Source organism: Toxorhynchites rutilus, unplaced genomic scaffold, assembly GCF_029784135.1.
Source record: "Toxorhynchites rutilus septentrionalis strain SRP unplaced genomic scaffold, ASM2978413v1 HiC_scaffold_10, whole genome shotgun sequence".
Classification (NCBI taxonomy): Eukaryota; Metazoa; Arthropoda; class Insecta; order Diptera; family Culicidae; genus Toxorhynchites; species Toxorhynchites rutilus.
The window spans coordinates 67,920-89,931 of record NW_026599652.1 but is presented as its reverse complement, the minus strand read 5'-3'; the positions used below and the strand labels follow the sequence as shown (position 1 = coordinate 89,931).

The 22,012-nt window shown below is 37.6% G+C and overlaps 1 protein-coding gene across 1 annotated transcript in view; it reads left to right on the top strand.

Annotated features, from left to right (window-relative positions):
• The window catches only part of LOC129781445 (uncharacterized), a 324,032-nt gene that overhangs the window by 246,854 nt on the left and 55,166 nt on the right, over positions 1-22,012 (top strand). The window contains exons 18-19 of the mRNA XM_055789175.1: positions 16,356-16,511; positions 19,704-19,859. Coding sequence (XP_055645150.1) covers positions 16,356-16,511; positions 19,704-19,859 — 312 coding nt within the window. The remainder of the gene's footprint in view (positions 1-16,355; positions 16,512-19,703; positions 19,860-22,012) is intronic.

Sequence of the window (22,012 nt, the reverse complement as noted above, 5' to 3'; positions counted from 1 at the left end):
TATCTGGAAACGAAATAAGCTTTTAACAAGTCTTACTACTCGGCCCGAAGGCACTTTTAAATTGTTAAAACCTGAATGAAAATTTTTACTTGGCGTTATTTATTTACTTGAAGAACGTCTTTCTTACCCTAACTTGACCTGTTTTCTATACACTTTGCGATATTCTCACTAAAACTACTCATTATAATATAAAATTATCTTCAGATACAATTTTTGTACGAGATTATTTTACCAAATGAAGAAAGCAAAGTTTTCCATTCACAATCAACACTAATATGATACGGAGAAGTTAATTTTCATTCATAATTTCTATTTGAAGAGTGTTCATTCTACCTGAAAACCCATCATTTTCTCTAACTCGTAAAACGAAATTTCATGGCGTGTCGTCCATTCCGTTTTCATCTTGAAGTGTAAACGGTAAGGGCCCGTAATCTCTTGATAAATAAAATGAACTTTGAATTTAATTCATATATGTCAACATATCATACACCTACTATCAAATCTACGTTTTCTAGTTTTCTTTATCTCTTCACATTTTATTTTTTGGATACCAAAATAACAGGAAAATACTTATTGTTTAAAATATGTGATATTCGGTCGGAAGATTAATACAAAAAAAATTATGCAACTCAGAAAATACATGATACGAAGAACACATGTTTTTCATGGGAAAATAATCTTCCGAAATTTTATAACATTTGGCAACCTTCACATCTCGCTTCCCTGTTATCTAGCACTTGGTCGAAGAAAATGCAGAAAGAAGAGTAAGAAGCCAGTTGTCACGTCTTGTCTTAGGTGATTACATCGTGTTGGCTCAACCGATCCCGCTTCCGTTGCTACCTTCAAAATTTTTGTGTGCAGTCAGCCGATTGCAAAATTCCAGCCGTAAATTGCACTCAACCGAGGGCTGTGTGTTTTTGAAGTTATCCTTTGGCTTGTGTAGAGAAAAAGACTATACCTAAAAGTGTGTTTTTGTTTCCCGAGAATTCGCGTGAAGAAAAAATTGTGTCCGATCGGAAGTTCCCGTGTGTCCTTAGATTGACGACGCAGTTTGTGTGAGCATAACTCTGCAACGTGTCCGAAAAAGTTGTAGAAGTAAAACAAAACGTGTATGATTCTGTACGAAACCGACGGTGTGTAAACTAAATGTATGAGTACAAACAAACTGAAGTGTTTTATCCAATCAATTTGCATTGTAATAGGTTATTGATAACAACTGTGATTAAATTATCTTAACTTTTTTTAATTAAATGAAGTAATTTTCCGGCTATGACTTTCATTAAATACTTTTTTACCCTCATGTATATTTTCAGGTGATTGCATCCACAAATCTTTAGACGATATCGCACAAAATTCAGCCATTCGAAATGACGTTCCTTCACAACAAACAGGCTCAAAACAAAAGAATTCTGATACTGGAAATACGTTGTCTAGCAATGAAAGCATGTCTGTTGTCGATGAATGAAAGGTATGTACAATAGAACAATCAATTTTTTTATTCTTCTAATTTGTTGATTCGTATGTTGTAATTTAAAAACCAAAGATTGTTTAAAGCACTGGTTGGAAAACTTATGAAGCGATCGCCGTTGACGTATTCTATGACCAAAACCGCGTTCTCTCTCGACCTCTCCGTCATTGGTTCCGATCTAAAATTGATTGGATAACAACTCGACAAATATTTGGATTTTTGAAATATTTTGAGCGTATCAGTGGTGCAATGAGTTTGTTCTCTATGATCGGAAAAATTACCGACTGGACCATTTTTGGATCCAAATGCTATTGAATTACATCACGGGAACACCAAGCCAAACTGATGCTATTGGATTACATCACGGGAACACCAAGCCAAACTGATGCTATTGGATTACATCACGGGAACACCAAGCCGAATGCGTAAATGGGTACGAATATTACTTCGCTCGGACGCATTCATACGCAAACAATTTTTCATGACTGTTCCATGCGAAAGCAGAACAGAAACCGATGCGAGTGAAAGTACTCACGCCTTGCGTATGTCTGCTTTTCGCGTTGACGGTGGAATGGTGTCATCTGGATACGACATTAGTTTGTATGAGACCAGCTATTCTCTATCAGTCGCCCTTAAAGCAGTTTTAAATAGCTAAAATTTGTATGAAATTTTTTTCTTGGTGTTATTTACCTATTAGACGTACGTCGTTATGACCCTAATTTAAACGATTTTCAGATTTTTCAGATATTCTCACCAGAACATAACATTATAATATAAAATTATCTAGAGACACAATTTTTGCATGATATTTTTTCACTACTTGCAAGCAAAAGTGATTTTCATTTACATAGAGTACTAATTTGGTTTGGGAAAATTAATTCTCATTCATAATTTTGATTTTAAAAGTGTGTTCATTTCTACTGCAACCCCATATTGTCATGCCTACTCCTCCATTCCGTAATACGAAGCTCAATGCCCAAACACTCATGCAAGCGAGCAAAACAAATCACGGTTTCTTCATGTGCCTATATTTTGTGACCGTGTTCGGGAACACATTGCGATCACCAATCATCATCAATGAGCAAGATTGTTATGATTTCAATAGCTTGCTTTCAAAGCAATTTTTAAGCTTTTGAACCGATAAGTGACAATCATATAATTCGTTGACATTTTATCTCTTGGATGAAGTGATTATTATACCACTCCATCCAGCCGGTAAAGAGGTATTAACGTTCAAAACCTTGCAGTCCAGCGTCACTCTCTCGTTTTAGAAACTTTGAACTAACACCCCGGTACAGAAATGAAAGACGTAGTCAAAACCAACATCTTCTATACAATTTTCGACTCTTTTGAGTTGTGTTGGAAAAGTTCTAGAAAGGATAGTAAATCGACGCCTAAAGACCTTTTTAGAGTCTAATAAGCTGCTCGATCCAAGACAGTTCGCTTTTCGTGCGGGAAAATGCACAGAAGATCACCTCGAAGATCTACAGGCTATTGTACATGACGTTATTGAGAAAGATCACCACGCAGATGTGGCATCACTTTATCTAAGTAAAGCATTTGATCAGCATGGAGATATCCAGTATTGAAGAGTCTCTTCGACTGGGTGATCCGTGGAAGACTAGGTTTCTATGTGAAAAGTTTCCTAGAAAATAGAACTCAGAGCCATAGTCAACAACACAAAATCTTCATTGAAAATCCAAGAAAGGGGAATTCCCCAAGGCTCGGTTGTATCGCCAACCCTCTTCATAATTATTATGCAGTCCCTTTTTGCAAAAAATCCGGAAAATGTAAAAATTCTTGTCTATGCGACATTGTGCTAGTACTAGCGACATTGTGCTAGTTTCAGTTAGCGTCACTGCATCAGCAACAAGAAAAACAGGAAGTGGGTTATATCTATGGTATAACCGCAAGGGTGACGTAGGACTATCGTTGATTTAGAGATCATTTGTTTGAATTTGAATCTGAATTCATTCTGAATGAATGAATATTTGGGGGACTTCGAAAACGAGAGTGTTACGTTGGATGCACAAGGTTTTATGCATCCAATATTGGATACGGAAATATTCTACTGATAGGGAAGAATAATCTTCAGAAGCTATTCTGTTAATTGCGATTGATTGAAAAATCACCAAACCAAATGTATTTGGTCACAGTGTTACATGGATAGAAAACATTAAAATAAACTCTTTCACTTGAATGTAATTTTAAATTCCCAGAGGAACTGGCAGATTATTTTCAGTAACGATTAGATATTACCACATTTTCCTCGATACTGGAAGCCCACCAGTGGTTTATGCTAACTCGATAACCATCTGTTAATAGCACTTGATTGAAACATATTTGGTCACAGTGTTACATAGATAGAAAACATTCAAATAAATTCTTTCACATGAATGTATTTTTAAATTCCCAGAGGAACTGGCAGATTATTTTCCGGATCTTTCTCGATGCTGAATGGCATCCAAACGGTAAGAATTCCGTGCGTGTATATGTGTGTGTAGCGGCTGCTTCGATGGTCACCTTCTCTTCTCCTGAAGGATCGGCTTCTCTGTGCTCCCTCACAGGTTCAAACAAACTGCCTGCGTTTCAGGGCAGATCTCGATCCTTCGCCGTCCAGCACCCTCAGCAACGATGTTGTCTTGTCGATGTCCTCACGAAAAATGAATGCGTCTCACCACCAGAATATCGCTTAAGTATGCTTTTTGTGCGTGATTGAATCGAGAGAAGGCATGGTTTACGATGGCAATTTGGAAGGCAAACTAGAGGGGAATGAACTCTCTGAGCTCGGAACTTTCGGCGACTGAGCAATAATCGATTGCGGGCGCATACAATATTGGATACGGAAATATTCTACTGATGGGGAAGAATAATCTTCAGAAGCTATTCTGTTAATTGCGATTGATTGAAAAATCACAAAACCAAATGTATTTGGTCACAGTGTTACATGGATAGAAAACATTCAAATAAACTCTTTCACATGAATGTATTTTTAAATTCCCAGAGGAATTGGCAGATTATTTTCAGTAACGATTAGATATTTCCACATTTTCCTCGATACTGGAAGCCCACCAGTGGTTAATGCTAACTCGATAACCATCTGTTAATAGCACTTGATTGAAACATATTTGGTCACAGTGTTACATGGATAGAAAACATTCAAATAAACTCTTTCACATGAATGTATTTTTAAATTCCCAGAGGAACTGGCAGATTATTTTCCGGATCTTTCTCGATGCTGAATGGCATCCAAACGGAAAGAATTCCGTGCGTGTATGTGTGTGTGTTTGTAGCAGCTGCTTCGAGATCTTCCCGGGGAACAGTTTGTGGCATCACTCTCCTCCTGATGGATTCCTTCTGGCCTAAGGTGCACAAACAGGCTCTTAGAGACACCGTTCATTCGCGCTTTCATGATAAACGAAGAGCTTCACCACAACAGCGACAACATGCTCCAATCGCTGTTCAATTAGAACTAAGTGGATTTCCGAGCGGCGCTCGCTTATATACCGATTGGTGATTTCAATAGCCTGTTTTGAAAGCAATTTTAAGACTATTGAAACAAGTATAGAACGCGTAGACATTTTATCTATCGAATGAAGTGTTTATCATACCATTTCGTTCAGTTGTTTAGGAGCTATTAACGCTCAAAATCTCGGTCTCCGGCGTAACGCTTTCGTTTTCGAAACTTTGATTTTACACCCCGGTATAGAAATGTAAGACGTAGTCCTACGTCAAAAGACTTCAGAAAGCGATTGATTCTGTTCAAAACGGGGCTGGTTTCGATATATCCCCGAAAAATCAAAACTTCTGCATATATGTAATCCCAAAGCTCACTTCAAAGTTTCCAACCCTAAAATTTTCGAAACCCAAATTCCCTCAGTCAAAACTCTCAAAATACTTGGAGTAACTTTTGATAAGAGACTGATTTTTAAACCACATGCTCAGATGGTCAAAAAAGATGCCCGCAATAGATTGAATCTATTGAAGGCGATTTCTGGCAATCTAGCTTTGGGACATAGGAAATCTCTTTTACGGATAATAAATGCTTGGTTAATACCAAAAATTCTCTATGGAGTAAGCATCTTCAGCCGAGGTGGTGAAAAACCACTAAAAACGATCGAACCGGTATATAACAAGGCAATAAAGATAGCCATTGGTGCCTTCGTTACAAGTCCTACCCTCGCTGTTATGGCAGAGAGTGGGCAACTACCATTTGATCGACTCGTTACGAAGATTGTAACAAATAGAGCTATTCGTTACCTTTCAATTCCTGACCGTGACCATGATGTTACATTAATATCTCGGGCAAAGGACCAATTCAAAGAACACACGAATTAGAATCTTCCCGATATATGTGTACATTTGACGGTCATGGAAAGGAATTGGAATGTAAAACCGCCGAATGTTAACCTTGATTTACTCAAGGAAGTTCGTGCAGAAGATCTCCCATCAAAAGTGAAGGCCTGTTTCAATCACCTCGTAGTAACAAAATTCCAGTTTGAACATCAAGTACACTAAGCACTGATGGTGTCGGTTGCGGTATTTTTGAAAACCGATATACTGGTAGTTTCTCGCTTCCTCCACAATGCACTATTTTTAGCGCAGAAGCATTTTCGCTTCTAATCGCTACCCAAGAGTGCACACATGATTCTCTTCCTATTGTTCTGTTTTATGATCCCGCGAGCTGTCTCCGGGCTCTTCGAAAAGGTAAAAACCTTCACCCATGGATCATTGCAATAGAAGAAGCTGCCTCAGATAAAAATATTACCTTCTGTTGGATTCCCGGTGATACCGGAATTCCTGGAAATATTGTCGCCGACAAATTAGCCGGTAGGGGCAGAATTCAAGAACCCCCTAATGTACCCATTCCTCGCTCCGATGCGAAACTTTGGGTAAAACAGCAGATCCACCAAAGTTGGAACATAGCCTGGAGAAACAACAGACCAACTTTTCCTCAAAAAATTAAAAATACCACTCTTCCATGGCATGACAGAAACAACAGTAAGGAAAGACGGCTTCTCACCCGTCTTCGAATCGGCCATACAAAGGTCACTCATACATATCTTTTTCAAAGAAATAAAGAAAAACCTCAATGCTCTTGCAACGAGGCTCCCATCTCTGTAAGTCACTTACTACTGGATTGTCAACATACGAAGGATGCTAGAATTAGGATTAATATTGGAAAAAACCTAAGGGATATATTGAGTAATGATGACATTCAGGAGAATAACTTAATTGAATTTTTGAAAGAAACAGGACTTTACAGGAAAATATAGAACATTTGAAACTAGAATAATAAAAATAGTAGAAAAGAAAATCGGAGACGATTGAATCGTTAGATTTAAAGTCTCCGTAAACAAAGGAAAATAAGAAGAAACATGCAAATACATAGGGGGCGCTTTTGCTCCCACCGAAATGTTGCTTCGTGTAATTTCATATCAATGGCCGATCGTGTATTGTGAAAAAATGATCACAAGTGTAAGTGTAAATTTTGTGTTGTGGTGAAAATTACTTGATATGTGAAACGATTTATTTCAATTTTCATAAATAAAAAATCAAGCTGTTTTTCCGCTCGAGAACGGGTCGTTTGGTTAAGCGGCGAGAAAAATTGTAGAAGTGAAGAAATATTAGAAAAAGTGATTTCCCATATGCTCTACATATGGTATAGTGTAGGTGTTGTTAGTCCAATTAAAATTCGCATTGGGTTGAATTAAACACAAACTAAAAATTATAAAAGAAAATTACTTTTTCCGTTTCCAATATGTTTTCTCTATATTAAGGTTAAAGTGGAAGCTAGCCACAATGGCGCTCATTTCTTTCATGTCCCCGCCTCATCACTCGCCCGAAAATCTATAATTTTGCGAAACAGTGTGAAGAAAATGATCGTTTTCGCACACTTCCCATCAAAACTCGAGCAAGTGCTCTGAAAGTTAAATTTTCATTTTCCAATCTTCGACCATGGTTTTGTTTGTTTGGTGAAATTCGTTATTTTTTCGACACTGATGCCAGACAACATCATCGAAACAGCTATAAAAACTACTCAATAAAATGTTATTCCTTAGTCATAGCGTTTCATGTCATGAAAATCAATAGAATAAAATTTTATTGATATCAATACAATTATTATTTTTACGTTTAATGGGTGTATAATGTAAGTTTAAGCAACTTTAACATTGGGTAAGAAAATTGTATTGCATAGCTCGGAACACTGCCACGGCTGCCTATGCTTTCAAAAATAGTAAAGTATTACATTACATCAAAATGCCTCGGCCAACGAATATGTTCGAATATGCTCTCCAACGTGAATAGGTTCACAACAATACGATCAACGAAGGAAAATATTAAGGAATTCACCTCTATTCCGGATCCCGAACGGGTTGAAATTGGCAAAATAATGCATTTTGTAACCCGTTCGACTTCGATTAAGCACATTTATCAATCCGTTCGTCTTCGAATTATTTCGAAATTTGTTTATCATCATTGCAAGGATGCCAAATTTGCAGACAAGTTCGCAATTTTACTGATATTAAATTTTTATCGGAGACTCTATTCTGTTGCAGTCTACAGGGCTATCGTATTTCTTTTCTATATGTCTTGACTCAATTCCCTGCAGTTTTTCAAACATCACTTTACTATTCTCACGATTACAAAGGTAGCTGGCAGGTATTTATACACATCAACATTTCATATTTTCGACGAAGACCTTCTGCTGGCATCTCTGGAGGTAATGATATTTACTAAATTCCTAAAGGGCACTGTTTAGATTTGGTGCGCTCTATCGCATTTGTGTACAAAAAGATCAATTCAAAAACAAAATTTGCAAATGAGAGTCCATCTGAGGAGGATATTCTAAAAAAAAATGTAAGATTGTCATTTGTTTCTTTCTTAAATGTAACAGCACTATTCGCATTTCCGCACATCGGGAAGAAAAGATAGCATTATATTAGATCCGCCATTATGAAGGTCAGCAAACTCAAATCAATGTGATATCTAATGGACAGACCAATCCACCAACATTGATTCCAAGTGCCCCAGCAAACTTGCAATGACAGCTTCACCAATGTAGAGCCCTCCGCCAAATCTATCAGCAGCTAACATCCGTCCAAATCCAATATTCGCACATACTTTGTCGAACCTAGCATACTACCCATACCTCTCGCCAATGCCATCAGCCGGTAGCATTCCAGCTTCGATAACTTCGAATGGGGCGATCCCGGACCAGCGCCAACACCTGTCAATCAAGGATCATCTAGTCAATCCACGATACCAAACAGCGCAAGCTCTCCAATGCCATCATCACCTGCGATTGGAGTGGGCGCGGAAACTTCACCATCAGCAGCTGCTTCATCAAATGTACCCTCGGGCACTGCCACTGCCATTACCGCTGTTGGAACACTTAAAGCACAACCTGCGACAGTTGCGGAGGCGGGCGCTGCCCGGCTAGAAGGTTTCCTAATATTGTGGTCGAGGAGCAAGAAAACCGTGACTGGTTGGACATTTTCTTTACCTTGTGTCGGGTGTGAATCCTGATGACCGTGGTACAGCGCGGACTCGATTATATACAGTTTTTGATTTCTGTTCACTGTATATAATCGAGTCAAATTTTTTTTTATTTGTTTTTTTTACATGTATTTTTCGATTTTTGAAAATAAAAGAGGAATTTGATTTTTGATTCATCCCCTTTAAGTCAGAAAACACCTTTCTCACACGAAAAAAAATAATTTTTCCAGATTGTCTTAGGAGGTGATAGACGATTATATTTGATGAAAAAAATACTCCTACGCATATTTTCGAATTTCAACAATGACAGAGTTATAGAACAGAGAAGAGATAGTTTTTTTTTGTTTCGGACTCTGTTGCTTCAAACTGGTTCTACATTAAAAAGTACGCTAAGGAAGACAATTTTGATGATTTCATTTGCAAGATGAGAAAAATTAGTACAGGATTAGTAGTGGAACAACTCAATTAGTGGATGTTAATAACATTTTGGAAGTGAAAAACTTCAAAGTTAATATTTTTTAATGTGTTATTATTAATTTTATCCTAAAATTTTAAATTGAACTACATTGTTTTGCAACAATTAAATTGAAGTTCTTTAACCGCTCTAAAATTCGTTCTTTGACGCCCAACTTCTATCTTTCATTATTTGGCTGCAATATCGTTCTAAACAATTCCTGGTGAAAATTCAAGCAATATCTTAAAAAATCCCGATTTTTACCCCACTGCACATGTAATAGCCACTTAAACATCACCTTAACGCTGAAAGGCTCTTCCTTCTTGAAATAAGCTAGAAAAAAATTTTTTTTCCAAGCTGTATATAATCGAGTCCAAAATTGTATATAATCGAATCACATATAATCGAGTCCGACCTGTATATCTATACTCGTCTCCGGCAAGATGCTTAACGGTAGTTTTCGTAGGAGTGTTGCTCTATCTATATCAACTCGGCTGTTTCCGCAACAATAACACCGATCGGTTGGAAAAAGCTCGCAGAATTGTCGTTCAGCAGATCAACAATGCTTACGGAGTGAGACCAAATATCATTCCTCGGGCACGAATGGTTCCTCCCAGGCCGGTTGCTGCGGAGGTGGCAGTTAATTATCTTTAAGCGGCACAAAACCCGGTTCCAGCACCTCCAGCTGAGTAACCTCCTGTGGCCGCTTACCTCTTTAAAAATCAATGAGAAAAATTATAAATTGAAATCTATATAATTTTACAAGGTTTTACCTTTAATTCGAATGTAGACGAATGCACAATAAATAATTTGCTGCAGAAACTATAACTTTTAAAACCATTTGCCGTTTTGACGTGGGACTACGTATAACCGGAATATATGGAGGGTAAAATGAAAACCTAAACACAGAACATGCAGGAAAAAATGAAAGATTTCGAATGCTTATAGCTCGAACATTTCTTACTGGATAGGAGAGATGTTTGCATCACTTGATAGGGAATATGTTGTTTTTCATTAGATAAACAATTGAATAACTGTAAAATATTAGGCGTTATCTAAACGCCCTAACTGCATCGTTCTGATTGGCCCGATTTACGGTTTCCCTAACACAGCCATCAAAACCAAGCAGCTTTGGGGAAATCGGCATTGCAAATACATGAAAGTAGGGGGACTTTTGTTCTCATCGAAAAATGTTCCCTAACACAGACTTTAAAACCAAGCATGAAGTGTAGATATTGAAAAGAATTGGTCCCAAGATGGATCCTTGAGGAACACCTGCATTCACAATGAATTTCTCTGATGAAATTTTGTTTATAGAAACATTGAACGCTCTATCAGAAAGATAATTTTTTATAATTTTTATCAAGTATGTAGGAAAACCAAAGTTCTGAAGCTTGTAAATGAGACCATTATGCCAAACATTATCAAATGCTTTTTCAACATCAAGAAGTGCCATGGCAGATGATTTTGAAACTGACTTGTTTCGTCTGATTATATTGTATACTCTACGAAGCTGGTGAATTGTAGAGTGACCTTTTCGGAATCCAAACTGCTCATCCAAAAATATATTGTGCTCATCTGCAAAAGCAAGAATGCGCGTTAATATAATTTTTTCGAATACTTTCGAAATGCTGGGAGAAGGCTAATTGGTCGATAGCTCTTTGAAGAAGAAGGATCTTTTCCGGGTTTTAGTATCGGGATCACTTTTGCCAACTTCCAACTCGAGGGGAAGTAGCCAAGTGATAGACATCTGTTGAAGACAGAAGTCATAATTTCATATAAGTTGTTACTAAGATGTTTCAACTCAATGTTAAATATACTGTCGAAGCCGGGGGCCTTCATATTCTTCAACGAGCGTATAACCGAGATAACCTCTGCAGTCGAGATGATTTCACTCTCTTGAGGTACAGAATGGATATTGTCAATAGCCCTTACAGTATCATTCGCCGAAGCTTCAAATGGACTTGTAATGTTCTGGCCAAGAGTCGTTTCCTCTCTCGAATACCAGTACGTTGGTACTGCCTTCGATAGAGGTTCCGAAGCCTAATCAAATGTTTAGTAATGGAATCAATTTGAACAGTCACTCACCTGAATCGTTTCTGGGATGTGGTTTTGGCGAGCCTGAATAACTGCAGTTTGAATAGAGCTGACTGTTGCTTCGATATCTTCGGGAGATTCAAGAGGCTGATTGAGATCAATGTTGTTGTCAATAAGCTGCTGGAATTCCACCCAATTCGCACGATGATGGTCCCGTCTACATTGTGGCCTCCTGACTACGACATTCACTCCCAATTCAACCATCACTGGGAAGTGATCCGAACTCAACTCGTTAAGGGCAATAGGATCACCGATGTGGCGATCCATGTTGGTAATGAAGAAATCAATTATGGAATGTACTCCAGAACGAGAAATGCGAGTGGGGGTCGCTGGACTAAGAATCCTGTAGCGCCCACACTGTAGATCATCATTTAGAGTCACTCCATATTGATTCCTCCTTTGGTTTCCCCAGGACTGATGTCGAGCATTAATGTCCCCGCCGATGACGTATTTCGACTGCCTTCGTGTTAGCTTGATGATATCGTTTTTAAGAAGCAACGCTGAGCCATCTCTGATTGACGTCTGTTTGGGATAGTAGACCGCAATCACGATAATAGACCCAATCGATGTTGTGATTTCCACCCCAATAGCTTCGATGATGTTGAGTTTCAGACACGGCAAAAGTCGATATCTGATGTTATTTCTGATGGCTAAGGCAACACCTCCTCCACCAGAACCAGCACGATCCATTCTCAATAGACGATAATTCGGGACTCGAATATTAATATTCGGTTTAAGATGCGTCTCAGTAACGATAGCTACGTCGATGCTGTTTGTCACCAGGAAGTCAGTGAACTCGATAAGCTTACTCTTAAGAGAGCAGGCATTCCAATTAATTAGCCTTAGAGATGACCGATCCATGGTTATAATAAAAATGTAGCATAACTTGTACTTGTTCCTGTTGGTTGCGACAACTTCTAGTCTGTCGATCTAGTTCAAGAACAGGGTTGCAAGTTCTTGCATGCTATAAAGCTCCTCAGTAGAAGAGGAATGAGGTGAAGGTTTTGGTGTAGGTGATAAACCAATAGCTGCAACCTTACTATAGCTCGGTTGCTCCTTTTTTGGCTTTTCGCTAGAAGAGGCCGTTTGGGGGCGACCTGTAGGAAGTGGAAGAGGAGGAAGAACAGGAATCGTGCGAGAAACCATTGGAGGGAACTCTTTGTCAGTAAATTCTGGAACCTTCTTCCTATTCTGTGTTTTATCAGTAGCTTGCTTCCAGATACGTTTAAAATCCGCACGTTTTGTGCAGCTACGGCTGGTGGCTTGGTGACTTTCGCCACAGTTAACGCATTTGCGAGGTTCTTTTTCTGGAAGGCTGCAAGTGCTTGTTAGGTGGTCAGCAGCACACTTGCCACAACGAGTTTTCATGTGACAGTTTCTTGTTCCGTGTCCGAAACCAAGGCAATTTGAACATTGCGTTACATCCCGATGTTGAGGTTTGTATCGGTCCCATTGTACCGAGATGTTGAAGATCTCACTGATTTCTCTTATGCGAGTTATGTTGGCTGATCCTTTCTTGAAGTGGATCAGGTACAAAACATTGGAATACCCATTGTCTGGCGTTTTATGCCTAGTCATCCGATATACAGCTAACGGCTGAATATTGTATGATTGTTCCAGATCTTTTTTAATATCCTCCAACTCAATAGCAGGAAGACCTCGCAACACCACCTTAAATGGTTTTTCAGACGGCGTATCGTGAGTGTAAAACTCATGATTTTTTGATTTCAGGTATGATCCAATTATTTTATATTGCTCCAGGTTGGGACTAGTGATTTTAATCCCGATGCTGCATATTTTAAAAACTGGCTGCAATTTCAGCGCCAGCAGTTCAGACCTCAAACTTCCTATATCTCTCGATGTTGTAAAATAAGGTGGTACTTTCACCTTTTTCTCTACATTTACTTTCTCGGTAGTTGGTTCCTCCTCGGTATGGCCATCCAATAAAGCATAGCGGTTTCTTTCTAATATTGGCTCCTTGCCGGTGTCCGATCGATGTCGTTTGTTGGTGCCATGTGGGTCGGTTGACCGGGTTTTCCCCATTGTTGTAGTCCTCAAGGGCAGACAGGTAGTTGATGAATCGCAGGTAGACAATCTGAAAAGAGAAATAAATAGCTTTTTTAAAAATCAGGTAATGAATGGAGCTCCAAACACGTCCGTCTCTGTCGACGGTCGGAGTGGAATGATAAAAGTTTGCCTCAGCGAGATCCACTGTTTATACTCTAGGCAAGTGTTCCCCTTCAATCTTCTTCTTTCCTCTGTTCGCGGAGACAGCTCTGATCTGGAAAGCACGCAAATGGACAGAACAAATGTAAGGAAAAATGAAAACGCTTAAAGTTTTCATGAATTTTAACCATTTACAAACCAGGAGATATTAAACAAATCTTAGGGAATTTCCGATTCGTTTAGTATGTAAATCGCCAAAATCTGTTCGCGGCAAAAATAGTTATTAACATTAACTTTATTTCATAAAAACGTGACCTGTTTTCTGATTTGGCACCCTTAATGAAAGACGTAGTTCTACGTCAAAACGGCATGTAACGCTTTAGATAATTAATTTTTAAATGCTGATAAAAAATATCAGCCAAATCGGTCGAGTAGATCCTGATATATTGATACCACCAATTGAAAAACATGGTTTTGAGAAAAACGCGTTTGAAAATTCGTACAGCAATACTCTGTAACTCCTTCTTTTCTCCTTCCTCCTTCTATAAGACCAGGTGATGACCTTGCAGCTTTATGTCATTGTAAACAAACAATGCTTCAATTTATATTCTACTGTGTAGATATTGGTGACTAGTGATCCCCGATACAGAAATCAATTATTAATCGAACGAATACGGTGCAACTATCGCAATAAACGAAGCCTGAGACGAGACATGACAATAGGGGGCCGATTCCGGACCACCACTTCTGTCAAACTCGGACCACTTGCAACTCGCCTTCTGATTGGCTAATGAGTAAAATAATTAACAAAGATAAATATGTTGCCAAATATATTCAAAATTGAATAATTGTTGCATTCACATTTCAATTTAGCGATAATTTCTATAATGGATTTTTTTTGTATATTTTCGTTTCTATTACGTCCGGTGTTCCCGAAGAGAAGGAAACATTGCATCGGAATTTCCACCCTACATCTTTTCGGGATTATTTTGCCATCTAGCATAGCATAATAGCAGCGACCTAACAGAGAAGAGCATTCAATTATTTTCCAACCGTAAAGCAGTTAGCAATATAATTATAATCTAATAACAAATAACAACCAACGCAGCAGAAAAGTATTTAAAATCATATTGGAACTTGAATAAACCATACATACCTACAGAAAAAAAACCTGAATAAACGCTATGTTATTATTTGGGAATGTATGATTTTATCAATATTTAAGTACTGTTAGTATTTGAACGATATCAAAGTTAAATTATAAGGCCTTATTTCCGTATACACTCCACGGTAAAAACGAATTGAAGTTTATCCGCGATGACAGAGATACGGTATCGATATCTGGAAACGAAATAAGCTTTTAACAAGTCTTACTACTCGGCCCGAAGGCACTTTTAAATTGTTAAAACCTGAATGAAAATTTTTACTTGGCGTTATTTATTTACTTGAAGAACGTCTTTCTTACCCTAACTTGACCTGTTTTCTACACATATTCTCACTAAAACTACTCATTATAATATAAAATTATCTTCAGATACAATTTTTGTACGAGATTATTTTACCAAATGAAGAAAGCAAAGTTTTCCATTCACAATCAACACTAATATGATACGGAGAAGTTAATTTTCATTCATAATTTCTATTTGAAGAGTGTTCATTCTACCTGAAAACCCATCATTTTCTCTAACTCGTAAAACGTAAAAAAAATTTTCTCTAACTCGTAAAACGATTTCATGGCGTGTCGTCCATTCCGTTTTCATCTTGAAGTGTAAACGGTAAGGCCCGTAATCTCTTGATAAATAAAATGAACTTTGAATTTAATTCATATATGTCAACATATCATACACCTACTATCAAATCTACGTTTTCTAGTTTTCTTTATCTCTTCACATTTTATTTTTTGGATACCAAAATAACAGGAAAATACTTATTGTTTAAAATATGTGATATTCGGTCGGAAGATTAATACAAAAAAAATTATGCAACTCAGAAAATACATGATACGAAGAACACATGTTTTTCATGGGAAAATAATCTTCCGAAATTTTATAACATTTGGCAACCTTCACATCTCGCTTCCCTGTTATCTAGCACTTGGTCGAAGAAAATGCAGAAAGAAGAGTAAGAAGCCAGTTGTCACGTCTTGTCTTAGGTGATTACATCGTGTTGGCTCAACCGATCCCGCTTCCGTTGCTACCTTCAAAATTTTTGTGTGCAGTCAGCCGATTGCAAAATTCCAGCCGTAAATTGCACTCAACCGAGGGCTGTGTGTTTTTGAAGTTATTCTTTGGCTTGTGTAGAGAAAAAGACTATACCTAAAAGTGTGTTTTTGTTTCCCGAGAATTCGCGTGAAGAAAAAATTGTGTCCGATCGGAAGTTCCCGTGTGTCCTTAGATTGACGACGCAGTTTGTGTGAGCATAACTCTGCAACGTGTCCGAAAAAGTTGTAGAAGTAAAACAAAACGTATATGATTCTGTACGAAACCGACGGTGTGTAAACTAAATGTATGAGTACAAACAAACTGAAGTGTTTTGTCCAATCAATTTGCATTGTAATAGGTTATTGATAACAACTGTGATTAAATTATCTTAACTTTTTTTAATTAAATGAAGTAATTTTCCGGCTATGACTTTCATTAAATACTTTTTTACCCTCATGTATATTTTCAGGTGATTGCATCCACAAATCTTTAGACGATATCGCACAAAATTCAGCCATTCGAAATGACGTTCCTTCACAACAAACTGGCTCAAAACAAAAGAATTCTGATACTGGAAATACGTTGTCTAGCAATGAAAGCATGTCTGTTGTCGATGAATTGAAAGGTATGTACAATAGAACAATCAATTTTTTTATTCTTCTAATTTGTTGATTCGTATGTTGTAATTTAAAAACCAAAGATTGTTTAAAGCACTGGTTGGAAAACTTATGAAGCGATCGCCGTTGACGTATTCTATGACCAAAACCGCGTTCTCTCTCGACCTCTCCGTCATTGGTTCCGATCTAAAATTGATTGGATAACAACTCGACAAATATTTGGATTTTTGAAATATTTTGAGCGTATCAGTGGTGCAATGAGTTTGTTCTCTATGATCGGAAAAATTACCGACTGGACCATTTTTGGATCCAAATGCTATTGGATTACATCACGGGAACACCAAGCCAAACTGATGCTATTGGATTACATCACGGGAACACCAAGCCAAACTGATGCTATTGGATTACATCACGGGAACACCAAGCCAAACTGATGCTATTGGATTACATCACGGGAACACCAAGCCAAACTGATGCTATTGGATTACATCACGGGAACACCAAGCCGAATGCGTAAATGGGTGCGAATATTACTTCGCTCGGACGCATTCATACGCAAACAATTTTTCATGACTGTTCCATGCGAAAGCAGAACAGAAACCGATGCGAGTGAAAGTACTCACGCCTTGCGTATGTCTGCTTTTCGCGTTGACGGTGGAATGGTGTCATCTGGATACGACATTAGTTTGTATGAGACCAGCTATTCTCTATCAGTAGCCCTTAAAGCAGTTTTAAATTGCTAAAATTTGTATGAAATTTTTTTCTTGGTGTTATTTACCTATTAGACGTACGTCGTTATGACCCTAATTTGAACGATTTTCAGATTTTTCAGATATTCTCACCAGAACATAACATTATAATATAAAATTATCTAGAGACACAATTTTTGCATGATATTTTTTCACTACTTGCAAGCAAAAGTGATTTTCATTTACATAGAGTACTTATTTGGTTTGGGAAAATTAATTCTCATTCATAATTTTGATTTTAAAAGTGTGTTCATTTCTACTGCAACCCCATATTGTCATGCCTACTCCTCCATTCAGTAATACAAAGCTCAATGCCCAAACACTCATGCAAGCGAGCAAAACAAATCACGGTTTCTTCATGTGCCTATATTTTGTGACCGTGTTCGGGAACACATTGCGATCACCAATCATCATCAATGAGCAAGATTGTTATGATTTCAATAGCTTGCTTTCAAAGCAATTTTTAAGCTTTTGAACCGATAAGTGACAATCATATAATTCGTTGACATTTTATCTCTTGGATGAAGTGATTATTATACCACTCCATCCAGCCGGTAAAGAGGTATTAACGTTCAAAACCTTGCAGTCCAGCGTCACTCTCTTGTTTTAGAAACTTTGAACTAACACCCCGGTACAGAAATGAAAGACGTAGTCAAAACCAACATCTTCTATATAATTTTCGACTCTTTTGAGTTGTGTTGGAAAAGTTCTAGAAAGGATAGTAAATTGACGCCTAAAGACCTTTTTAGAGTCTAATAAGCTGCTCGATCCAAGACAGTTCGCTTTTCGTGCGGGAAAATGCACAGAAGATCACCTCGAAGAATTACAGGCTATTGTACATGACGTTATTGAGAAAGATCACCACGCAGATGTGGCTTCACTTTATCTAAGTAAAGCATTTGATCAGCATGGAGATATCCAGTATTGAAGAGTCTCTTCGACTGGGTGATCCGTGGAAGACTAGGTTTCTATGTGAAAAGTTTCCTAGAAAATAGAACTCAGAGCCATAGTCAACAACACAAAATCTTCATTGAAAATCCAAGAAAGGGGAATTCCCCAAGGCTCGGTTGTATCGCCAACCCTCTTCATAATTATTATGCAGTCCCTTTTTGCAAAAATTCCGGAAAATGTAAAAATTCTTGTCTATGCGACATTGTGCTAGTACTAGCGACATTGTGCTAGTACTAGTACTAGCGACAGCTATAAAAACTACTCAATAAAATGTTATTCCTTAGTCATAGCGTTTCATGTCATGAAAATCAATAGAATAAAATTTTATTGATATCAATACAATTATTATTTTTACGTTTAATGGGTGTATAATGTAAGTTTAAGCAACTTTAACATTGGGTAAGAAAATTGTATTGCAGAGCTCGGAACACTGCCACGGCCTATGCTTTCAAAAATAGTAAACGGAAAAGTATTACATTACATCAAAATGCCTCGGCCAACGAATATGTTCGAATATGCTCTCCAACGTGAATAGGTTCACAACAATACGATCAACGAAGGAAAATATTAAGGAATTCACCTCTATTCCGGATCCCGAACGGGTTGAAATTGGCAAAATAATGCATTTTGTAACCCGTTCGACTTCTTCTTCTTCTTCTTCTTCTAAATCGTGGGACTTTGACAATCCCCACTGTCAAATGGCACAGCATACTTGCTATCAAGACGGGTCTATGGTACTAGGTGAGGCCGTTTCGCCACTAAGTTGGTTAGGGGAGCGGTATATGAAAACAGCACGGAAGAAAGTAGAAGGGGAATTATTTGCTTGTAGCGTGAAAGAGATAGACTGATCACGAGCGAGCTTCAGCAATAGCGTATTGTGTTTCGTTTACAAACAAAACACAGTAGACTTTCAAGATGGCTGAAGAGTGGTTATAGCAAGTTGGCCCACCTTAGTATATACTTCTAGGCGCCTTGCTTGCTATAACGCCAGTCAGTTTTTCATTGGGAGTAGCTTTTGTTTATTTTCGTCTTGTCAAAAGGTGCAAAGAGCGGTTTAGATTTTCATTTCGATTTCTTTGAGAAATTTACAAATGTTTTTCAGAGTATCAGTGTTTTTGTCGTCGAAAGCATCTTGGATTGAGAAATATTTGCCAAGGTTGTGTTTGTCGCTGTGTGTTACGTAGTTAATACAGTTGAAAATTATGTGTTCTGATGTGTTAAGGCAGTCGCAAAGCTGGCAGTAGAACTCATCTTTAATTTTCATCTTGCTCAGCCAGAATGGAGAATAATCGTGTCCGGCCAGTAGACGGTTTAGGGTTCTTATCTCGGTGTTGGTTAGTGGCAGGTTATGGAACCAAGATTTCGAATTAATCCCTGTCTGCAGTTTGAAAAACTTTCTTCCTTTGCCAAATTCTTGAGTGTAGTTTACATACCATTGTATTTTTGTTTTTGGTTATTACTTTTTTGGTAATACTTTTTTACCCTCATGTATATTTTCAGGTGATTGCATCCAGAAATCTTTAGACGATATCTCACAAAATTCAGCCATTCGAAATGACGTTCCTTCACAACAAACAGGCTTAAAACAAAAGAATTCTGATACTGGAAATACGTTGTCTAGCAATGAAAGCACGTCCTTTGTCGATGAATTGAAAGGTATGTACAATAGAACAATAATTTTTTTTTATTCTTCTAATTTGTTGATTCGTATCTTGTAATTTAAAAACCAAAGATTGTTTAACACTATTCCTACCGACACTTCACGTATACCTATTCCTACCGCGACCGGTCAAATGACCTGTCTTCCACAACTTATATTTTTCAATATTGAATGCAGACCAATAGCCAGTTTACCAGTATAAAAATATATTTTCTTTTATTCAAGAGTACATAATCTACATTTCATTCTTTTTCGTCGCATTTTTTACAAATGGGCTTCTCAACTGTACATTTTCCGCATACGTACTTTTTACATTTTAGACAGATTTTGTTCGTCTTATTATCGTTACAATACCTTATCTGACATGTTTTCCGTTCACGAGAACCTGTACTTGTACTTGCGATGGGTATTGGTTGATTTTCTTTGCCGATCTCTCGTTGATATTCGATGGCAAGTTCTTCTGCCAATTGGAATAGAAATTCCTGTCTTGTAATTTCTCCTCCCGCAGTTTCTTTATATAACACCTATGCATTTATCCCGGCTAAATCCAAGATATTAAAAAATACTTGCAAAGGCCATCTCCGAGATTTAGATTTTACCGAATAATTTCTGGCCATTTGATCGGTCACATCTACGCCAAATTTGGTGCTATTATACAATTGAATTGTCTCCGGTGTTCGGGTGTCGTTTTCTTCAACTTGCACGGAGTTGTGCATTGAACTGAGAATTAAAACTTTCTTTCTTGGTTTGGCTTTGTAAATTGTCAACATACAATTATTTGAGCGATAGAATTTGCTTGAGAAAAGTGCCATGTCGTCGTTTTTCAGTTTTGCTAGTTTTGGTAGCTCTTTCCTATTTGCTCTAATTGTTCCAACAATCGTAGTTTTTTTTGCTAAAAGTTTTGTTGCTAAAGGTAGGCTTGTAAAAAAGTTGTCTGTGGTTATATTTCTTCCACATCCTACATACAGTTCTGCTAATTTCATAGTGACAAACTCTCCAAGAGGAACTGAGGGTTCTCTACTTTCATCTTTTCCCAAATATGGAAAGCCGTTTATTATATATTTTCTGCGTACATCGGAGCTAACCAAAATTTTATACCAAATTTGTCCGGTTTATTGGGCATGTATTGAGTGAATCTACACCTTGCTTTCGTTGGAAACAATTGTTCGTCAATAGTAATGTATAGTCCTGGTTTATAACAATTTTGACTGTTGTAAATAAACTTGTACCAAACTTCGGAAATCATAGCGAATTTATCAGTTTGTAACCGTTGGCTTCGTTGATTTCTGTCGTCAAATCGAATAAATCTCATAATCTCCGTAAAGTCATGTCTACTCATAGTATTTGAGAAAAAAGGCGGGCCCCACTTTTTATTCCACAGAAGTGCTATATCTATATTCTTAGCCTCATATGCGCCGCGTGCGTACAGAATTGCAAAAAATGCATATAACTTTGCAGTAGACAGTTCCCATTTATATCCCAACACTCTAAATGCCTCTGCCTGTGTGCACTTTCTTATAAGTTCGATTATATTCTTATCAATTATCACACAAAATGCCGTCCTAACTTCGCCTTTCATAATATTACGTTTACTGTACCCAGTCGGACCTGATGTTTCCCTAAAAATATTATGACCAGGTGCTCTTCCAGGATTAGACCCTATTTTTACTTCCTGCCAAACAGTTCCGTCCATCGCAATTTCGCTTGCCTCTTCCTCATTCTCACTATCGGAACTAACTAAAAATCTCCTGCTCTTTCGTCGTCTACGTACGTTCGAAGTATTCTCTTCGTTCTCATCGGTGTTCGAGTCGGTTTCAAATGGATCATATTGTCGTTTCCATATCCAGAATTTCCTGATCATCTTCAGAACATTCTGCATCGATATCATTTATTCTCTCTAATAATACATTCGCACTCCTCAAACGTAAAATAATAACAGACTCCAAAAACCATCAAATACGAAAACAACTTCATGTTAAATGAAATATATGTTTGTATACATACATATTTTTTTAAATGGCTTAAATCTGAAGACTAGTTCGGATAAATTAATAGGATGCCCTGGTGCATTATCCAAAATTAGCAAAGCCATGTTTAAAATATTGTCTCGCAAATATTTTTTCACTTCTGTACAATCCTCAAAATTAGC